The following is a 22,119-nucleotide window of genomic DNA, read 5'->3' as shown; positions in this document are numbered from 1 at the left end:
ATGCATTCGCGCAGTCGATGTTGGACCAGCATCAGTCTTGCTAAGCATGGAGCTGTACTAGCTAGAATTTCGGTCTGGTATGATCGGTGCGCATCAAAGAGCATGGAATTGGAACTTAGAGAATTTTGGCTATCCTATCCCTGTAGATTAGATTGCACTTTCCTCGGCATCTCTTGGCGTAGCTCGACCACTGTCGATGAGATCTTGGGAGAGTTGGCAATTGGGCAACTGTTCTGCAGGTACGGTCAGTGAAGTGCCACACTGCCCCTTTGCATTGGCAGTTCTGTCGAAATTGCAAGTGCAGTTGCAAACACCAGTCCGTGACTTCAACGACATCCCAAGACCGAAGAAAAAATAAAGGAGTAAAGGAAGATTATGGATCTTGTATACTACTACACTATACAGAGATTGTTTTCGCCCTAGGCATTGTTTAGATCTAAAAAGTTTTTAGATTTTGACATTGTAGCACTTTTATTTTTATTTGACAAGCATTGTTCAATCATAGAGTAACTAGGTTTAAAAGATTCGTCTCTTTTTTATTTTCATCTATATTTAATGTTCTATGCATGTGCTATAAGATTTGATGTGACGAAGAATCTTGAAAAGTTTTTAATTTTTAGGCTGAACTAAACAAGGCCCTAGACACGAACTTTGTTCAGAGTTGAGGTACTGTCTCGATCAACTGTGGATACAAAACGACAGCAATAAAATAAATGAAAGGAAGATGAATGAAAAAGAAAAAAAAGGAAAGAATCTCACCTGGCTTGGTGTAATAATTGTTCTGTCTTTTTCCGGGGTAGTGGGATCTGAGTAGTTTAACCAGATATCCTGACTGACGTTTTATTTAGGGATAGGGATATAAGTGTAGCACGTTAGAGCATCTCCAACAGTGCTATCTAAATCAGACTATCTAAATGCCTATTTAAGTAGCCACCTATTTTTATACTACACTGCTACCGAGATTGTTTTCGCCGTAGTAGATTCTTATTACACGAACTTTGTTCAGAGTTGAGGTACTGTCTCGATCAACTGTGGATACAAAACGACAGCAATAAACCAAATGAAAGGAAGATGAATGAAAAAGAAAGAAAAAAAGGAAAGAATCTCACCTGGCTTGGTGTAATAATGGACTAATGGTGCTGTCTTTTTTCCGGGATAGTGGGATCTGAGTAGTTTAACCAGATATCCTGACTGACGTTTTATTTAGTAGGGAGATAAGTGTAGCACGTTAGGCCTATCCATCATCAAAAGGCCGGGAGCGTCGGTCTCGCGCGACACCACTCAAGCAAAGCGATGATTTCCCCAAATATCCAATCCAAGCCGCTGCATTTGCGATGATCATTGCAGCGGAGCTGCGGAGGTTAGGTAGTTTTTTGACTTTTGACGGCAGCCGTCCAATCAGCGGTGTGACTGATAACTGCAGCGCAAGCGCAAAGCAGAAGATAGGCTATCAGAATTCAGAGGCGAGAGGCGACTGGTTCGTTCGCTGTCGGGTGGCCCGAGCGATCACCGGCAGGCTCACCGTCGTCCGTTTCCCAGCCAAGGCGAGGCGGCCGGGGCCACGACGACGACTGATTCCTCTGATTCTCAGCACTCCGCCACAAATTCTGCGCTAAGGCAGCCCTGCGCTTTTGAGACCTTGTTAGTTACATCTAAAATCAAAAAAATCTTTTAAAATTTTTCATCACATATTTATATAATTTATCTTTATAAATCTAGTTAATTTATGATTAGATAATAATTGTCAAATACAAACAAAAATATTATAGCAGTAACTTTTCATCCGCAAAACCTGATTTACAGGCCGCGAAACCCAAAGCGCACGTGAGACATTGACGTGGTGTCGTACTGTAGTGTAGTGAGTCACTGACTGTGGTCGCCGGAAGGACGCTGCGCGGTTGCACACTCTTGCGCCGCACCTTCCGGCCGGTCTCTCCACTTGGACCGACTGCACCTGCTGGTCCCTCGCCTGGACTGCCCATGCATGCATGATGTGTACGTACAGTACAGTGGGGTTTTAATTCGTGGAGCACATCACCTGCACACGCAGCCGTGTGGACTCATCTGATCAAAGAAAAACCAGCGGTCGGTATCGAGTTTTATTGTCGACACGTACGAACCTTCGCTGTTTACTGTTTGTCAGCTAGGTCGACATGAGTGTGTAAAGCGTTCACTGTTACTCCCGTCCTCTGTCAGCATCAAGCTTTACGTGAGCAAATGAACATGCACGCAGAGTTGAACCTCTGCATCGTGGGCCTGAGAAGCCCCTGATGAGCCCCTTCGAGTACTGTTGAGACTTGACTAGTTGAGATATTCAAACATGGCTGCGCGTGCACATGGCGATCACCTGTAGCCGGCCGCCGCGCTGGGCAACTGATGAGCTCGCCCGACCCAGCAGCTTCCTTCGTCGATCGACTGGTACGTCAACCTGATGGACGTACGCGCGACCTCAAGACTTCTCTGCTTGCAGTGATTGGGTCTGATGAGCCTGTACTAGTCGCGTGGCAAGGCTACACATATTGACCTCGCGTTGGGTCAGCGGTAGCCGGTAGGAGTAGATCCGTGTGGTGTGGGAGATCATGATCGAGATCCACGGTCGTACCTCGCCGCAACAACTTGTGTTGCCTCTTCTTGATGCAGTTTTAATTAAAAAGTAGTACTCGTATCGAATCGGTCAAGAGTGTCTTCTGTCGTCGCTGTCGTTGTAGCTGCAGCCTACGGAGTATGTACTACCTACGAGATCACCGTGACTTTTATCTCCCTGTCAACGACACGTAAGAGTCTTTGTGGTTTACTACGTACGGAGTAAAGTGGTTTTTGTTTCCATGCGGAAATTATAGAAAAACAAGATATTGGCCTTGTTGTTTAATTACCGCGCCACATTTTCTTGTATAGGAGCCACTAGCAAGGAGTGACACGAGCTCGAGAGCGAGTTCGGCAACAACCGAACGACCATGTTGGAAGCTGGTGTCCTTTTTTGCCACTACGGGAACCAGGGCCTTGTTTAGTTCCGAAAAGATTTCGGATTTCGGTACTGTAGCACTTTCGTTTGTTTGTGACAAATATTATCTAATTATGGACTAACTAGAATCAAAAGATTCGTCTCGCGATTTCCAGCTAAACTGTGTAATTAGTTTTTGCTTTCGTCTATATTTAATGCTTCATGCATGTGTCGCAAAATTCGATGTGACGAGGAATCTTGAAAACTTTTTGCTTTTTTGGGTGAACTAAACAAGGCCCAGATTTCAGAGATGCCCGCGTGATCGTTCCCTCCATGTGCCTGACGAAAGCTCCGCCGCATCGGGGGTTTCTTTTTTTTTCTTCTCCCAGAACAAGAGAGAAAACAAAACGAGATAGCAATTCGACCGTACGTTTCCGGTTCATACTATAGATATAGAGAACGAACTGTACCGCCCTGTGTGTTGCATATATGCCCCAGTCCGCAAACAGCTAGCTACCGACGGTGCTAGCATGCACCAAATGCAGCAGCTGTCAAACAGTCAAAGTGATCTCCGGTTGCTACCTCTTGTTCTGGTCGGATTAGTAGTTTTCTGGTGATGGGCAACTTGCAGAGACGAGACGCGCGACTTCAACATCTACTTCTCACTGCAACCTTTCATTTCTTTTGGTTTTTTCATCGATTAGTCATTTTGATATATACTATCAAATAGCGATTATACTACTTTATGAAGTAGGGATACGTAATCAATTATTATAAAAATATAGTAATCAACTTAGGTCACTGTCTCGTGCTCACCGGCTTTAATTTTGGCGTGTGCCGGACGGACTCTGCCGGGTCATTCAGTCAAGCACTCAAGCAGGCAATTCTCTTGCCGTACAGTACGTCGTTTATCCGCGAGCCGCACTCGGCAGCCGTACAATTGGACGACTCGTGGCGAGCAGCAAACGAGATATAGGCGTTGTTTAGTTCTAAAATTTTTCAAGATTCTCCGTCACATCGAATCTTACGGCACATGCATGAAACATTAAATATAAACAAAAATAAAAACTAATTACACCATTTGCCTGTAAATCGCGAGACGAATCTTTGACCCTAGTTAATCTATTATTGAACAATATTTGTTACAAACAAACGAAAAATGCTACAGTATCGAAATCCAAAAGATTTCGCGAACCGAACCAGGCCATATTTTTTTATATTGAAGAAGAAGCACGCAGCACATGCATTCGCCATTTCCACTGGAATCATGTGCATGCATGGCCAACACAAGGCAACAAACGGCCAGGTGAATCCTGATCAGCGAAACGATCGAGGATAAATAAAACAAAGCGCTAGCTCGTGCTGCATGCATTCCAATAATATAATCACCTGGCTAGTTGAGCGGGAGAGCCAACGCAGTCGGTGTTGGCTGCATGTGTGCGCCCTCGATCCAAAATTAGATTAGACCATGATGACAATCTGATGATCGTCTGCAACTCTGCATCACTGCATGCATGCAGGAACACCGGAAGAGACGGACGGAAGATCGATGGAGGTGGAGGGAGATTCCGCGGGGGCGGGGCCTCGATCGGCTCGGCTCTCGATCGACCGCGCGCGGCCGCTAGCTTGTTGCGTTTCACGGCTTCACCTACCCTACTAGGCTACTACCCACCGTGCGGCGTGCGCGCGTTGCGTGAGTGGAGTATATATATTTTATTACTGGCTACGATCGATGGTGGAGTACTGGAGTTGTTTACGGTGTCCGACAGTATCATGGGACGCATACAGTGGAGACTAAATTACTGCTGTTCTTAAACACCATGTGAATTGTTCATGTCGTGGACCCTGTGAGTTGTTTATATATTGCAGAAAGGTAAGCTTTACGGTTTATGGTTTATGCACCTCGGCCTCCACGTCATAAAAAAGGATGATTGTACGTTTGCACTACTTTTATCCCGTGTAACAAGTGCGTCTCCAATGTAGCCGGCAACTTCCTGAGCGGACCAAAGGTAGGAGAAAATAATAGAAAAATTGAATGAAAAGCGAGGACAATTCACATGTAAGGGCACATACTATAGATTTAGGTCATGGTTGCAGTTTTAGAAATAATTCTGCACAATATTTTACTAAATGGGAGCATGCCAAAAAGCTCCACGAACAAACCTCTGGCTTCGTCGTCCTTCCTTAGGGCACTCACAATGCAAGACTCTATCACAGAGTACAAGACACTTAATTACATATTATTTATGATATTTTGCTGATGTGGCAGCATATTTATTGAAGAAAGAGGTAGAAAAAATAAGACTCCAAGTCTTATTTAGACTCTAAGTCCACATTGTTCGAGGTAATAAATAACTTTAGACTCTATGATAGAGTCTGCAATGTGAGTGCCCTTATGTGCTAGCCCCAAAATCCCCTCCTCTATATGTGTAGGATAAGGTGCGGCGACACAAGTGTAGTCGAGGCAAGATCACTCATCCGAATGTAGATGGAGTAGTCGGTCCGGACATGGTGAGTCGGGGGCGCGTAACAGGGCGAAGACATTGTAGTAGGGAAGGGTAGCGTGAGATAGGATTTTTTTTTTACTTTTTATCCTTTTTACTCAATATTTTAATAATAATCACTCCTAAATTGTTTTTGGATCTTTTTAGCATTGTCACGTCATATGTATTGGCGCGACAACTTTTTCCATGTTAGACGGCGATCCCAATATTAAAATTTTATCACGCCACTCTCGTTGGCGTCACATTATTGTTCTATCGTGCCATCGCGAGTGGCATGACAATACCGAGTTTTTGAAAAATTATAACTCTTTGATACGACATCGGATAAAGATGAATTTTATATGAAAATTATAGATCTTGATAAAGTTGTACAAACGGTGGCTAGATAAATAAGAGAGAGAGAGAGAGGGGGAGGGAGAGAGGGAGCGAGGGAGAGAAATAATTAAATAAATAAAGAGAAAAAAATAAAGAAGTTAGGCAAACCTTTTAGTAACATTCGCCTACATTGCCGTGTAGAACAATTACTCGGCGTGTACACGATACTTTCTATGTGACAGTGTCGTTAACATCATAAAACATAAATAGTAAAAAACGACATACATAGTATCTATATATAGTACACAGCTCTGACAAAATCTTGTATTAAAATATGTTGCATATTATATTTATTGTAATACGCCGTTCATTTGAACATAATATTTACGATGTCGTCGGAAAGCATTAAGTATTTAAAAGCTACTCAATCCATCTCAATTTATAAGATGTTTGACTTTTTTTACATCAATTTTAACTAATTTGTACAAAATTTTACTTTTTTTGGCTTAGTTTATTAATAAAAGTTCTATAAAAATGACTTAAATTTGACTCTGTCTGCATAATTTTTTTTAAATAAGAAGAGTGATTAAATTTGAGATAAAAAAGTCAAACATCTCATCTTATAATTTGTGATGAAGAAAGAACATTATTGGCAAAAAAAGTGGAACAACCGAACGTATGCTCGGAGACCGCGTGTGTGAGCGAGATCACGTGGTGTTCGTACCATTGTGTATCCTCTCCTTCGATCTCCTTTGCAACAGCTCATAGTCACAGCTGGATGGAGGATGGTACTCTGTTTTCGGCGTTGAATAGTGTATATATACTCTGTTTTCAGTATATAATAGTAATATAAGATCTTGGAATACTCGCCCCCGAATTAGCACAGCCCGAAATAATCAAAGGAGTCGCTGAACGACAACCGCGAATCCATACCATTTTTTTGGTCTAGCATGCATGCGAATCTTTTCCACTACCGTCTACTCGCTCCTACTACGTGCGTACGCAGAGAGGCGCATCTGCTGCAACAGACGTAGGCAGATACGCAAATGCACGTACGCTTCGCAGTCCGCAGGCGCAACCACCGCACGATCGACGTCGGTGATCGAAGGGAAGAAAAAAAAAACAAGAGCGTACGTATCGCATCGCGTCCCGGGGGAGTATTAGACTTCAACCTCCAGATCAAAAATCGCGTCGCGCGTATGCCGTGTGCCGGTTTTGGCCGGGCGCCGCGCCGGAACGGGATCCTCGTGAATCCACCGAGTCGACGGGGCCGCGGTGCATCTCCCAGCGGACCAACGAAAATGCCAGGCGGCCCGGCCGGGCTTTCCGGCTATCGCCCCGTGGACCCCGCCTGCTGTCCCATGACACGGATGCGAGCCCGGAGAATCGCACCACAGGCGCGCGCGCCGATTGGCGGCTGGGTTTCGGCCTCAGTTGTGGGAAAAGCTGTCACGGCGCGCTGCTCACTGCTCGGGCTTTGTGAGTTGTGACATCACAAAGGGCTCCTGCGATCAAGTGCATCTTCCCCTGTCCTTTTCCGTGCCCAGAACGTCCAAGACTTAAAAAGAAGTACTGTATACAGTGATAATTTTGTCCTTATCAAATTATTCTGAACCAAGTTTTACATATAGGAAAAATGATTATATATTTATAATATTAAACCGTTTCATTAACGTGTTGTGCTGACCAGTTACATCGTGAAAGTGTTGGCTGGCTCTTCTTCCAATCGTGCTGAAGTGCTTCTCCTCGACTTCTTCGACTCTATTGTCGGAGCTACCAATGGAGCCCGAGTAGGAGCACCGGCAAACATGCCCTAAAAAAAGGGGATGTTAGTTCCATTAGAAGCTATATATTTCATAGTTTTGTTCTTTCAAGTGATCAATGTTAATATCCACTTCTATACTGAACTTAGTTAAACTATTACAGTAAAATCATGGAATTTTAGACCGATGGCGTATAGACAAGCTTTTCGATGTTAATTGCTATTCGAAAAGCACAAGCTTATCAACAATATCAAAGCCAATAAATTTGAAGAATCTAGACGATTCTCATTATGCAAAATATATGTACCTAAAGATATAGCTTTTTTTTGTTTTGTTACCAAAAAAACTTTTTACACATCGTCGATAAACCTTAGTGGACGCCTGAGACCTAGGTGATGGTTCAGCCACTACCTGAGACCGAACTTTACTCATCCGATTTTCATGATTGAATTAAAACGGACGAGCATGCTACAGTAGTAAAAACTTAGGACAGTTAGCTCAGACGATATGGATGAATAGTCAAAACTTAGGATAAGTTTGATACACATAACTAATTTCTAGATATAGACTAAAAATTAATCTAAATTAGCTATATTTGGCTAGCTAGCAGTTAGCCCTTGCATCCAACGGGCCCTTATTCTTGCTTCTCAGTTTCTCCTGCAGTTGTGCTGCCCCCGATCAGCGCTCAGCAGAAACGTAGTGTACCGTCGTAGATATATGACTGATAGCTCCGTTTTGTTTTCCCATCCCCTTCGTTCTAGTGTGTGACGCATATAGGTCTGCTTTTTTTTTTATGTGTGTGGTGCATTTTCAAACTCCGCATACTTTCTCACGAGTCACGACATGGGCAAGGGCAACGTACTTGGCCAGAGAGCCATGGGAACAAGCTTTTTTTTTTTTTTGACAAGTGTGGGAACAAGCTATTGGTGCTACACGATACTACTACTGTCCAATATATTTGTGTCTCACAGTCTCACTCGGCGGTTGGCATGACTAGCGAAAGCTGGGCTCGGCACGTATATATATTTTGATTTGACAACAACGTTTTCTCCAGGTATGAAGAAGATTACAGGGGAATTGGATTTGCTATTTTTTTAGTTATTCACTTGGAGCAATTATATATTTGTGGCATTTTTGGCAGAATATTATTTGACATAAACATGCACTCCTCCATATAAAAGGCACGAGCCTCAAAGACACTAGATTGAAAGAACAAGCCAAAAGTTTTTTGATGGATGGGCAAAGACCCCAGGACAGAATCGTCCAACTATTTCAAACCTCATAGAAGCCACCTATCTTGACCAGCAGCTCTGCCCGCCACACCTTCCGACGATCGAATTCTGATCATAAGATTCCACCACAAAAATAATCGCATTATTAGCCAAAGATAAACCCTAGCCCCTAACCACTACCATATCCGGACTGTAAAATACACATGTACACACAAACCCCAACCAAAACACACACACGTGCGTGCTTCGTCGCCATACTCTTCTTCTTCTAGTAATTTAGACAAATTCTTGCGACTCCGAAGTGGCGAAGTATTGCCCAAACAGTACCGGCAGATACGATCGAGATCAAAATCAAATATGAATACGCGATGACACACTGAAAAAGGCAAGCACGTAACTTCAGCTCGATCGGTTTTAATTTGCTTCTGATTTTTACACCTGGTTGCTGGTCGCCGTCGCCGCCGCCGGCTCGACACGGTGCTGCGCGGACTTGAGCATGAACCCACCAACCCCGCTCTTGTCGCCGGGGTCCTCGTCGTGGTAGACGTAGGCGAAGCCGCCGTGCCTGGTGAGGTCCATGCCGGACATCTCGTCGTCGGCCGAGATGCGCAGCAGGTCCAGCTTCTTGAGCGCGTAGAAGAGCGGGCCCATGGTGCAGCTCACCCACCCGGCGATCACCAGGATCTGGATGATCTGCGCGGCGAGGAGCTTCCCGCCGCCGCCCATGAACAGCCCGTAGGGCCTCCCGGAGCCGTAGATCTCCTCCACGTACTTTTGGCTCGCGAAGAGGCCCGTGAAGAGGACGCCCCAGGCGCCGCACCCGCCGTGCAGCTGCGCCGCCTCCAGCGGGTCGTCGAACTTGAGGCGCGCGGCGAGCGCGTTGGCGCCGATGAGCACCCACGCGGACACGAACCCGCAGACGACGGCCGCCCACGGCTCCACCACGCTGCACCCGGCCGTGATGGCCGCGAACCCGCCGAGGAGGCCGTTGCAGACGTCCACCACGTTCCAGTGGCCCGTCTGGAGCCGCTTCCCGAACAGCGTGGTGAGCGCGGCGACGCTGCCGGCGAGGGTGGTGGTGACGGCGGTGCGGCCCACGGCCGACCACTGCCCGTTGACGGTCCCCGCGGGGCCGTAGGACTTGAGGATGGTGGTGAAGGACCCCGGGTTGAAGCCGTACCAGCCGAACCACAGCAGGAAAGTGCCGAGCACCACGAGCGACGCGCTGTGGCCCTTGAGCGCCACGGAGCGGCCGGCGTGGTCGAAGCGCCCGATGCGGGGGCCCTCGATGAGCGCGCCCCACAGCCCCGCGATGCCGCCGACCATGTGGACGACGCCGGAGCCCGCGAAGTCGATGACGCCGGACCCGAAGAGCAGCGGGCCGGAGGTACGGCTGGCGGCGGCCCAGCCGTCGGCGGACCAGAACCAGTGGGACACCACGGGGTACACGAACCCGGTGAGGAACGCGGAGTAGATGAGGTAGGCGACGAACTGGGTCCTCTCGGCGATGGAGCCCGACGTGATGCCCGCGGCGGCGATGGCGAAGGCCCACTGGTAGAGGAAGAAGTCGTAGTCGAAGCCGGTCTTGGGCAGGTGCTGGAGGCCGAAGAACTGCTTGCCGATGAAGCCGTTGGAGGGCGTGCCGAAGGCGAAGGCGAAGCCGAAGAGGTAGTAGAAGAGCGCCCCCGCGGCGGCGTCGAGCACGTTGGTGAGCATGATGTTCATGGTGTTCTTGGCGCGGACGGAGCCGGCGCAGAGCATGGCGAAGCCGAGCTGCATGGCGAAGACGAGGTACGCCGAGAAGAGCAGGTACGTGGCGTCCACCGCGGACGCCGTGTCGGCGAACTGGCCGCAGAGGTAGTCCGTGGCGTTCGCCGCCGCCGGGCCCAGCAGCGGCGCCAGGTCCGCCGCGCACGTCGACATCTTGGGTTTCGCTCGCTCTCTGTCCCTCCGGCGTGGCGTAAGAGAGGTATGGAGGAGACGCGATGGGATTGGGAGGGTGTGGCGTGGGATGTCAGGATGGGGGACGAACAGGCATCGGCGTCGATCGGATTTATAGGAGGTGGGTGGGTGGGCGGGGGCGGGGGGCAGGGGCGGCCGAGCACATTGCAGATTTGATCCGGGAAAACAAACAGATTGCGCGAAGGGATTGGGAAGTCAGGGAAGGTGTTTTGGGGCCCGCTGGCAGTGAATCTCCCCTCCCGTGGACCGAGGTCGCCAGGATCCCAGGGCCGCTGCGGAATCTGGAGATCCAGCTGGACCCGCTCTGTCTCACTGTGCGGTGCCCTCGCATCAGGAGTACATTGCTCCTGTACGATGTGTTTATTTAGGTGCCAAAAAGTCGGAATTATTGACTCCCTCCAACCTCCAAACTAGTATTTGTCTGTTGTTGTTTTGTGGCTCTCCAAATTTCGACGATCCCGTTTAATATTTTTCTTTTGTTTTCGGTAGTATGTGATTATGGAGTGGCTTCGTGACTACCAACTAGGACTTATTTGGTATATCTCGTGATAGCTTCATAAACTTTTTTTTTTCAAAACACCTTCATGAAGCTATATTTCTTTTTCTCTTATAGAGATATGAGTTGAAATAAAACTAGAAAAAATAGCTTATCCTAGCTCTCTCTCTCTTATTTCTTTCTTTCATCTATGCAGTGGCGGAGGAAGGATTTAAATTGAGGTGTGGCGAGTATCGAAATAGCTAATATAGGTAGCATATAATTTAGAAGTACAGTTATTTCTATACAAATGCAAGATCATTCTATTCATCAAGTACAAAACATATAAGCAAAACGTATAAGAACTACATATATAAATATTATATACGGAAGAAATCAAATATTAGGATAAAATATTGGAAAAAGATGCGAATGAATTCAATGGACAAACCAAGTGACACTGAAGTTTCAGTTACATTAGGAGACCTAGGCAATTGCATTTTCCTATCTTTCTACTTTTGAAATGCATTCTTAATTTTCTCAAGATCAATTCCTCTGAACCTCTCTCTCAATGTACTAGTGTTAATCGTGTGTTTTAATAAATGGATTGCCGGCCTGTGCACATACACTCAAGCCCACAAGCTAGAAGAGATCAAGAGTTCAAGACCCCAAGTACGTTCAGATAGAAGCATTCTTCAGAATATTCTATACAACAGTTTAGAGTAAAAGAAATCAATCTACTAGAAGCGCTAATGGTAGAAAGTAATTTAAGAGATATTGACTCAGAAATTGAGATATGGCAAGAGCCATACCTTGCCATATGGGTGGCTCCGCCCCTGTATCTATGCATGAAGCTATTGGTGAATCTATTTTGCCAAACAACTTTTTTAAAACAACTCAAGTTTACCTAGAAAGTTGCTCATGAAGCTCTTTTCTAAAAAAACACAATTTTACTAGTGAAGTTGAGTTGTGTCAAACAGTTGAATCTATATGACATAAGACTATCTCCAATAATTGTCACCCAAAGTACAATACTCATTTATCCCTTGGGTAACACTATAGGTAAAAAGTTCCATGCCTATTTTTAGTATTCTCTAACAACAAGACCTAAAAGACAATACTCTCTGCAAATGGGTCTCGAGGAGAGAGGATAACCAAATTTGAATTATGTCTCTCTTGATATTCAAAATGAGTCTTCTGTATGAGTACTCTGTTAGAGACTATAAATATTATGTTGAAGATCTATTTTAGATTTGTATTCCCAAATGGATCTTCTATTGGAGACAACCTAACACTTGAACCATTTTACATTTTTTTTTGACAAGAACCATTTTACAGTTGTGCTAGACTACCAAGTACAGTATCAATGTGCACCAATCATTTGAAATCACTTTAGAGCTATGTCAATGTGGAAGATTCAAATAGGCGACGTCATGGAAGAGGACTTTTGTGCGAAATAAAAAACTAGGGCCTTGTTTAATTCCAAATTTTTTATAAAATAAATATTATAACATTTTTATTTATATTTGACAAATATTATCTAGTTATAGATTAACTAAGCTTAAAAGATTCATCTCGCAAATTACAGATAAACCGTGCAATTAGTTATTTGTTTTATCTATATTTAATGTTTCATGTATGTGCCGCAAGATTCGATATGGCGGGAGATCTAAAAAATTTTATGAAATTTTTTGGGACTAAGCAAGGCTCAAGTACGCCAAGAAACGGAATCTGCAAGCTCAGATAAACATTTTGTTTCCACTGGAGTTCCTTCTGCTCTGGTCATCGCAGCAAACCGCAGGCCTTGTTTAGTTCACCCTGAAAACAAAAAAGTTTTCAAGATTCTCCGTCACATCGAATCTTGTGGCACATGCATGAAACATTAAATATAGACGAAAACAAAAACTAATTACACAGTTTAACTGTAAATCACGAGACAAATCTTTTGATCCTAGCTAGTACATGATTGGATAATATTTGTCACAAACAAACGAAAGTGCTACAGTACCGAAAAGTTTTCACTTTTCGGAACTAAACAAGGGATTCTCAAATGAACTACTCTGCAGTGGCACTAGCACATATATTCGTAATGTACGACGTGCAAAACGGACAACCACATGAATTTATTTTGGCTGGTCTGAGAAATATACACATGATTATTTCAGCGAATTTATTTTCATACATGGATCTTCATCAGGCTTCGGGGAAAAAAACAGAGCTTATTTTCGTTCATTTCTTTCTCGTCTGTTGAGAGAGGGCTCAATGTTTGCCCCTCAATTCTTTCAATGCTACTACACTAGCACTTTAAAATCTCTCAGGCCGCAAGCCTGTACCTCCAATCATACAGTCCCCGCTAATCAAGCAATTTGACTACTATTAAACCCCAAGTTGAGAAGATACCGCAAGCAAACAATGGGTAAATAAAATAGTGAAACCTTTCAGACATTTTGTATCGATAGAAGATACCACAAGCAAACAATGAGTACTGTACATTAGATTAGGCCTTGTTTAGTTCGCAAAAATTTTCAAGATTCCCCGTCACATCGAATCTTTGGTCGTATGCATGGAGCTTTAAATATAGATGAAAAAAAAACTAATTGCACAGTTACCTGTAATTTATGAGATGAATCTTTTGAGCCTAGTTACTCCATGATTGGACAATATTTATCAAATAAAAACAAAAAGTGCTACAGTAGCCAAAAACTCAAAATTTTGTCAACTAAACAAGGCCTTAGTTAGGGCTCAACGGCACCACGTTCGCGGTAAAATCTAAAGCAAAACCACACGCCGCGACAGCGACGACCAAGAAGAACCTAAACAAAGGATCCCCAGCCGGAACAAGCAAGCAACTCCTGCGGAGACCCGACGCAGTTGGATCGCATCGATCGCCATCGCTCGATCACCCACCCAATCCAGGCCCGAGGCCCCGAGCGATTAAGGTCAGCGAGGCCGACTTGTTTATCACCTACCCGCTGACGCCGCCTAATTAATGGCCTGCGATCAGTAGACTAATCGCGGCGCTCAGAAGCAGCACATTATCCAGGTATCCGCGAGTCGAACAGGCCTCGGCGAATATTCAGCGTAAAACTGTGCCCACCTGTCGCATCTGCGGAAGCCAAATTCCACTTCGCATCCCTCGGTCATTTGCTGAGCCTGAACGGTGGTGTGGTAGTGTTCCTTCTCGGCCCGAAGAGCTGTTTTCTTGGCATCTCTGTCTGACCCTGGTTTCATTAATTGATGACAGTGTTTTTGTATTATGAATTGGTTAGACTAGTTTTTCTTTTTCTCTGGTTGAGAGTTCCTCTTGCAGTTGTCCTTCACATTGATTTGCCGGAGCCTGTTTGAAATACTAGTGTGTTTAGCTGTTCATCCTCTGACAGACAACACCGCGTCATGTGAGCATGTCATGTGTATTTCTACTCGGTACAGGGAATACATTCCTGCTATCATGTCATGTTTACATGCCGTTGTATGATCCCTAGATTGTTAATACCATTGACATTGGGCATGTTTGCCTACCATTAGGAATTTCGAATCCCATGGGCTGACAACTGCACATTGACCGGAATCTAACTGGATCGTGATCCGTGGGGATAAAATAACTTTGTAGTTCCTTAATATAGTCTGAGTGATGATCTAGTTTATATGAAACGAGAAGGTTTGCATTTAGGGCCAGAACTCGATATCTTGCAGTCTCTGTCTCCCAAACATTATTGGTGCAGTGGTACTTTGGTTCTGATTTCTGAACATAGATTTTAGATAGCAATCGGCAGCCTTATCCAGTCGAGCATTCAGACTGATTGACTGAAGAAAGAGAGTGCCTTAAAACACCTAAAGACTGATCAAGCCTTTTATCAAGAGATTAGTGCTCCTTGATGACGAATCCCGTTATACCTGCTCTCTGGGATTACTATTGCAAAGCATCCATCTGCTTGCATTGCACTCTGCAGTGTCATGGCCGGTCGGTTTCTTGTTCTGTCTGGTACTGAATGATTGTGAGCAGTTAGCACATGCTTGTCTGGAACATTCACCAGTATCCACCAATCCGCGTCATATAAATCTTATGCTATTTATGACCAAAAAAAAAATCCTGTGAATGATGATCTGCAACTTGGAGGCTCGACTTCGCCAAGTTCATTTCTTAATTATTATAACCTGACGCTGATGCTGTGGCTGTGAAAGGTGCTAGTATGATAACCAGATGCTGCTCCAAGCAAAGTCCACCCTGGCTTCCTGCGTATAGTATTGATCGCAACACTTGACACTGATCGAATGGTTAGGTTAATTGAGATTCTTGAGAAAATAGATTTGTGATGAGATGCGGCGGTAGGGATATACATACCTAAGAAGATACATTTTTAAAGTGCTCAACTCTAGAATCTTCCCTGTTGTCGATCGCTGACATCAAATTGATCCATACACAGTTCATCTAGCCTTCATTTGGTAGTAGATTCGTTGTAAAAGAATATTCATATTTGAGCTGGTTAATCCTGAAAACAATACGAAATGTTGCTCTCGTCCTTCTGGCCAGCTAATATTTCCATCTCTAGCGGTCTAGCCATGTCGCTGTAGCTGCTGAAATACTAATATAGATGGTAGATTCAGCTAAAGAGGGACAGCATTGCTTGTACTCCATATATTAGTAAGATGCAAAGTCAGCTCTCGCTACATAGCCAAGTATCTAGCTTGTGTAACATAGCCTTCTCCATTCGATGACATGCTGATGCATCCTTAAAGGTGACAAACTTCATCTCTCGAATAGTTTTTGCTCGATACTACAGTCACCTGCATCATCCTCTGTCTGACTGTATCCGTTAAGCAAATCCAGCAGCTAGATCAGTATACACAATCAACATGGATGAAGTGTCCCAGGTGCTGTTCCTTCTTTGGTGTTGGTGATAGAGATGCACGGTTATTTATCCCAGTGCGTTTTACCTGTGGAATCCGTGGGCAATTAGCAGACCTGACCAATGGAGCATGAAAGCGTACATGATTTCACTGTTGTCGTGTTTGCGTTTTTTTGCAAGTTGACATGGATACTCTGTCAGCCTAAAGAGTTGACTTTGTGACGGGAGTAATGGCTCGAGACTGGATCGCCGCTGCACCGCATCAGTGCTGTATTTTTGCTAGCCGAGAAAGGGAAGTTGCTGCAGTCTTTTCTGTTCCCTGCGTCAATGCTGAAGCGCTTCGTAGATAGATTTTCAGGCTTAATCATTGATGGAAGCAGTCGAGCAGCGACCCTGGAGCGTAGAACCCTTCAACAGTACATGCTCCTTCTGATGTAGATCTTTTTTTTAGGAAATCCTGCTGATGCAGATTTTTTTTAATTTAGCAAATCCTGCTGATGTAGATAGCACATAGCAACACTAAACTAGAGCACCTTTTTTTTTATAGGAAACTCCTTTTCTCGAGGAGAATTTTTTAGAGGAAACTGGAGCACCTTGGAATGGACTTGCAACAAGTGAAGGCCCATCTTAAAACCGTGTTCAGGGTTCTGGATCTGTAGGTCCAGCAAAGGGCCCATATTGTGGTCCTCGATCTGCAGGCCTTCCACAAAACGGAGCTCGGCTACAGGCCTACAGCCCTTCCCATACTTTTCTCATTTCCTGCCATGGTCACTGTGTGTGTACTCCTTTGGCACGACACGTAAGGACGGTAGGAGTATTATGGCTTTCTTTGGCAAGTTTTTTTTTTCTCTCCATCAATATAATCAAAAGCTCTACCAATATACGAGAATGGCTTCTGAAACCAAAACCAAAGCAAAGGTAGTGAAGTTGAAGCTATGTTTTGGTCAAAAGCCTAATAAACCACAAAAAATGTGACTTCACACCGTTTTAAGAGAAGATCAAGCCAGTCCTTCCATCATCATGTCCAAAACTCGAAATGTTATACTCCTCCGGACGTGTATATCGTGTCCATCCATTGGCATATGCCTTTTTCTCCATCTTTGAGCCTATTTGAGTGGCAGAAAAGTTATGGCTAAAAATACTTTTCGCTGATTTATTGTGAGAGAAAAGTATTATTGAATGACTAGTGATTCGAAAGATAAGCTCAAGAGAAAAACACTACTTTTACATTTGTCAACGTTCTTTTGTTATCTACTAGCTGCTATCAGTTAGTTTCGAGTCCTATGTATTAATGTTTATTGTGCATAATAAGTGTACACCTTTTTCGAGGAGTAAGCTTTTTTTTAATTTGACCAAATAATACAAATAAGTATTAATATCTATTGTGCATAATAAGTATTATTAGATTGTGCGTAAAATATACTCATAATAAATTCAATATGAGATGATACAAATCTTAACACTGTTTGCCTAGTTATTAAGTTTATATAGTTTTGAGATACAAATGCTATCACTAGTTTCGAGATACAAATACTATAACTATTTCATGTTACTTATTTTGGGAATATTTATTAACTACAGGATGTTCAGCTAATAATTAGGTTATTTATTAGCTAGGTCGTTTAGATAACTTTTAGCAACTACTCTCTTGAGTTTTTTTTTAAAACTTTGGCCGCTCCACTGACAAATCATCAAAAACAATTACAACGGCATCATGACATTTTCAGCTACATCATTTTTATTTTTTTATATAATATAACAAAATTATATGACATTATTTATAAGTAAAATGTGATTATTAACTTGATTTTTAAATTAAAATATATTTTGACCAACCTGAATTGATAACTTTCATATGATTTTGCTCAATTAAAATAAATAAAGCGCATAGGCTTTTTCCTTTATGTAATATAAAAGTCTCGGCAGTGCTTAAGATTGAGTATCTATTAACTATGTAGATAAAAGAAAAATCCGTGATAGGCTGGTGACGTCGATGGAGATGCGACCATCAACCGCAAGCGCAGTGGCAAAGTTAGGGAGGGATCCGTAAAATCTTAAGACTGTGTTTGAATGCACATGTACCTACAACAAACCACAAGTTTTAGAGTGGAATGAACTTAGGTTAAATCCACTCCAAGTGGATTGAGAGAAATATATGCACATCTAAACAAAGCCATAAGGGGAATACTACTAGGCAAATGGACTTTTGTTAGTTTTTTTTTTCAGTGTTCTAATGGGTCTTCTGGGCTCTGGGCTTTCTAACAACGAAAGTTTTGGTCAAGTAACAGGCCCACCTGGAAGCTGGAATACCCTCGGGCATGCTATTTATCGTTTCTGTCTTTGTCATTTCAGCACAACGGCGTCATGCGTGCTCAACCGTTTTCTACTTTCACATTTGAATATGAAAATAAAGCAAAAATGATAAAGTTAGACATGAAAATAAATACAAATACAAACTCATGGAATATTGAGAATTTCGAAAACGAACCTATTCAAGCGAAATTATATTGAATACGGTCGGTATACGGAAATTCATTACGGAATATCGACCCACCCACAATGCATAATAATTAACAAGTGTCATCGCGGCAATTTGGTTTCTTTCACAAGTGAAAAAGAAAGAAGAGAAAAATTAAGATGCCATTTGATAATAGAATAGAAAGGATAACAACAAGGCTTGCGTGTGTTTATAGGGTTGAGTGTGCGCGCGTGGTGAGCGTCTGCGTTATACTGTGTAATTAAAAAAACAAGACCTGACCCATCTAGCTCTCTCTCTTGATCGGTCTAATCACATACAATATAACAAATGTTACATGCAGACATGTGTAAAGCCAGATACAAGCATATGGCACCGTGCGAGGTGATTACTCTCACCTTGGCAGCTCAGGCAGACGCGACGGGCTAATACGGCTCGTGAACATCAATGCTCTACTATACACTTGCCTTGTCGGTTGGAAAATGTCTAAATTATTTTCTATTTTTATATTTGAAAATATGTAAACAAAAGCAAAAACGATTTAGATATAAGAATACGATTCGATTGGATTAAATATAGAAAACGATGTAGCTAGATTCGAATACTGTCCTGCTCCTGCACCAACAACACTCCACCCGCCATGCGCTGTACGAGGAACGTCGGGCGCGACAGAGCGAAAGAAGTGTGAACGGCGAGACGGTAAGTCTCGAGAGGACCATCGCTTTCCGCTGGACGGGACAGAAACTTGGCCGATCAGCAAGGATAGCATCGCCGTCGTCGTCATCCACTTCGGCCTCCTGGAAAAAAAATTTTAGTGCTGTAGTATTTTCGTTTTTATTTAACAAATATTATTTAATCATAGACTAACTAGTTTTAAAACTGTACAACTAGGTTTAAAAGATTTATGTCGTGATTTATAGACAAACTGTACAATTAGTTTTTATTTTCGTCTATATCTAATACTTCATGCATGTGCTCCAAGATTTGATGTGACGAAGAATCTTGAAAAGTTTTTGGTTTTCGGTTTGAACTAACACCTTGTTTAGTTCGCAAAATTTTTTGTTTTTGGCTACTGTAGTATTTCGTTTTTATTTGACAAACATTGTCCAATCACGGAGTAATTAGGCTCAAAAGATTTATCTCACAAATTACAGGTAAATTGTGCAGTTAGTTTTTATTTTCGTCTATATTTAATGCTCCATGTATGTGACCAAAGATTCGATGTGACAGAGAATCTTGAAAATTTTTGCGAACTAAACAAGGGCCTTGTTTAGTTCGCAAAATTTTTCAAGATTTCCTGTCACATCGAATCTTTGGTCACATGCATAGAGTATTAAATATAGATAAAAATAAAAACTAATTACACAGTTTACCTGCAATTTGTGAGATGAATATTTTGAGTCTAGTTATTCCGTAATTAGCCAAAAACAAAAAATTTTAGGAACTAAACAAGGCCTTCGTTCAATTCCTCTTCATTCTTCACACACACCCCAAAGCCGGGGGGCGTAGGCGCGTAGCCACTGAAATTTATCGAAAGCGAAGAAGACTGACGAGGATAGGAGGAAAGGGGGGAGCGCAATACCAAAAGCAACCTGTGAGTGACCATCATTAAGCTCAAAGCAGGCATCAGTGACCACGTCACAACACTAAAGAGAGGGCTGCCTTTGGACCTGCCTTTAGACCATAGATCAATTAATTAATTAACCGGTAAACTGACGGTCAAGGAACGAAAGCATCCAATCAAGAACACCATATATCTTCTCTCTCTCTTTTTTTTTCATGAAAGAACATCATCTTTGCACTACTGCCACAGTGCCACTCAATCTCATATATATTGTTATGTAATAACTGTACTAGTAATATATTACATTGCATTAGTCGTATATAGTATATTAATTACACTAGCTATCAAGTATCCACTGACGAGGAGCCAGCCATCAGATAGATTCAGTTAACTCACAACTAATGGGCTAATGGCTACCACACGCAGAGCTTTCTCCTTGTTAATAGCTAAGTCATGGTCGTCGCACGCAGAGGTTTACAGATCACGTCAACACAGGAATTCGATCCAGGCGTCAGACACAAAGAAGAGACAAATCAGAACAAGAAGATGCGTGTGCTAATACGTAAGTGTATATGGTTTAGGAGGGGTCGAAGTTGTAGTGCTTGTCGACGCCGACGACGACGTCCCAGGTGCAGCTGAGGCCCTTGGGGAAGACGACGAGGTCGCCGGCGCCGAACTCCACGCAGTCGCGGGAGCCCTTCACGGCGGCCCTCACCCTGCCCTTCACGAGGTAACACGTCAGCGCCGCGTCGAACTTGAGCGGGAACCTCCCCGGCGGACAGCCCCATCTTTAATTTGCATATATATGTGTACGCGACGCATGACAACGAAGAATCGATGAATCAGAGGCAACAACTTAGGTACAGAACGAACGAACATGTCGCATAATTTGAAGACCGGCGAGAGAGAAGGGGAGGAAGCTCTCTGAATTTTGATTACTTGGGCCAGGACTTGACGCCGAGTTGAAGCAGGCGCGCCTCCGGCGGGTTCTTCTCGACGGTGATGGAGAGACCGGGGGACCTTGCTGCGGCCTCCATGGTGTCTGGGCTTGTTGAAGCCGTCTCCATGAGCACCTCTTTGACTACAAAGATAGTAGGAGCAGAATCGAAGGCAAGTTGATGAAGTGGACAGTGGTGTATGTGTGCTGCCGCTAGTGTACTAGCCGGCCGGCAATAGCTAGAGGCTAGAGTCTAGAGAGCTAGCCTAGCTACAAGAATACTATAAAGGAAGTTGCAACCAGTTGGATCGCTTGGATATGGAGAAGCGCCAAGCGCACTTGGAGTGCTAGAGGAAGCACTCTGTCGTACGAAGGGGCACGAATCTCTGCATTACGTGCCCTTTAGGCCTTGTTTAGGCCTTGTTTAGTTCAAAAAATTTTGCAAAACAGGTACTGTAGCACTTTCGTTTGTTTGTGAAAAATATTGTCCAATCATAGATTAACTGGGCTCAAAAGATCCGTCTCATCAATTCCGACCAAACTATGCAATTAGTTTTTATTTTCGTCTATATTTAATACTCCATACATGCGTCTAAAGATTCGATGTGACGGGGAATATGAAAAATTTTGCAAAATTTTTTGGGAACTAAACAAGGCCTTAGTTCTAAAAAATTTTGTAAAATTTTTCAGATTCTCCGTCACATCGAATCTTTAGACGCATGCATGCAGTATTAAATATAGATGAAAATAAAAACTAATTGCACAGTTTGGTTGAAATTGACGAGACGAATCTTTTGAGCCTAGTTAGTCCATGATTGAACAATTTTTATCAAATACAAACGAAAGTGCTACAGTGTCGATTTTGCAAAAAATTTTGGAACTAAACAAGGCCTTACTACAGCATCCTGGTTTGGTTTCCTGCACCCCAGCAGTGACTAACTGACTAGTGAGTACTCCCTCCCCGTCCTAAAACAATGCAATTTTAGTTTTGCATAACTCAAACTTTTCTAAGTTTCTTAATCGAGTTTATATGAAAAATATCAATATTTATATCTTCAATTAGATTTATCATAATAATATATTCTATAATCAACGCAATCAAT

General features: G+C 43.4%; 2 protein-coding genes across 4 annotated transcripts; both read right to left on the bottom strand.

Annotated features, from left to right (window-relative positions):
- On the bottom strand, nt 6,940-10,805 carry LOC8075921 (ammonium transporter 1 member 1). 3 transcript variants are annotated; one of them, XM_021463440.1, is made up of 3 exons: nt 9,194-10,805; nt 7,448-7,573; nt 6,940-7,318 (listed from the first exon to the last, which is right to left on the bottom strand). In XM_021463440.1, the coding sequence occupies exons 1-2, from the start codon at nt 10,676-10,678 to the stop codon at nt 7,451-7,453; spliced, it is 1,608 nt and encodes a 535-aa protein (XP_021319115.1). In that variant the 5' UTR covers nt 10,679-10,805; the 3' UTR covers nt 6,940-7,318; nt 7,448-7,450. The 3 variants fall into 3 exon arrangements, with proteins under 3 accessions (XP_021319115.1, XP_021319114.1, XP_021319116.1); XM_021463441.1 differs by lacking the exon at nt 6,940-7,318 and adding an exon at nt 8,802-8,863 and having other exon boundaries at nt 7,437-7,573; nt 9,194-10,804; XM_021463439.1 differs by lacking the exon at nt 6,940-7,318 and having other exon boundaries at nt 7,389-7,573.
- On the bottom strand, nt 20,370-21,335 carry LOC8064462. The gene is made up of 2 exons (XM_002446731.2): nt 21,019-21,335; nt 20,370-20,867 (listed from the first exon to the last, which is right to left on the bottom strand). The coding sequence occupies exons 1-2, from the start codon at nt 21,144-21,146 to the stop codon at nt 20,657-20,659; spliced, it is 339 nt and encodes a 112-aa protein (XP_002446776.2). The 5' UTR covers nt 21,147-21,335; the 3' UTR covers nt 20,370-20,656.

This window comes from Sorghum bicolor, chromosome 6 (assembly GCF_000003195.3).
Source record: "Sorghum bicolor cultivar BTx623 chromosome 6, Sorghum_bicolor_NCBIv3, whole genome shotgun sequence".
NCBI classification, from domain to species: domain Eukaryota; kingdom Viridiplantae; phylum Streptophyta; class Magnoliopsida; order Poales; family Poaceae; genus Sorghum; species Sorghum bicolor.
The sequence above is the reverse complement of the archived record's forward strand: the minus strand, read 5'-3'. Positions and strand labels throughout refer to the sequence as shown.

Excerpts from the sequence above, each read along its gene's own strand:
- LOC8075921 (XM_021463440.1), bottom strand. The coding sequence starts at position 10,678 with ATGTCGACGTGCGCGGCGGACCTGGCGCCGCTGCTGGGCCCGGCGGCG. Across the intron at positions 7,574-9,193 it reads CGACGGCGACCAGCAACCAG|GGCATGTTTGCCGGTGCTCC; the intron begins GTGTAAAAATCA and ends CCCTTTTTTTAG.
- LOC8064462 (XM_002446731.2), bottom strand. The coding sequence starts at position 21,146 with ATGGAGACGGCTTCAACAAGCCCAGACACCATGGAGGCCGCAGCAAGG. Across the intron at positions 20,868-21,018 it reads GGCGTCAAGTCCTGGCCCAA|ATGGGGCTGTCCGCCGGGGA; the intron begins GTAATCAAAATT and ends TGCAAATTAAAG.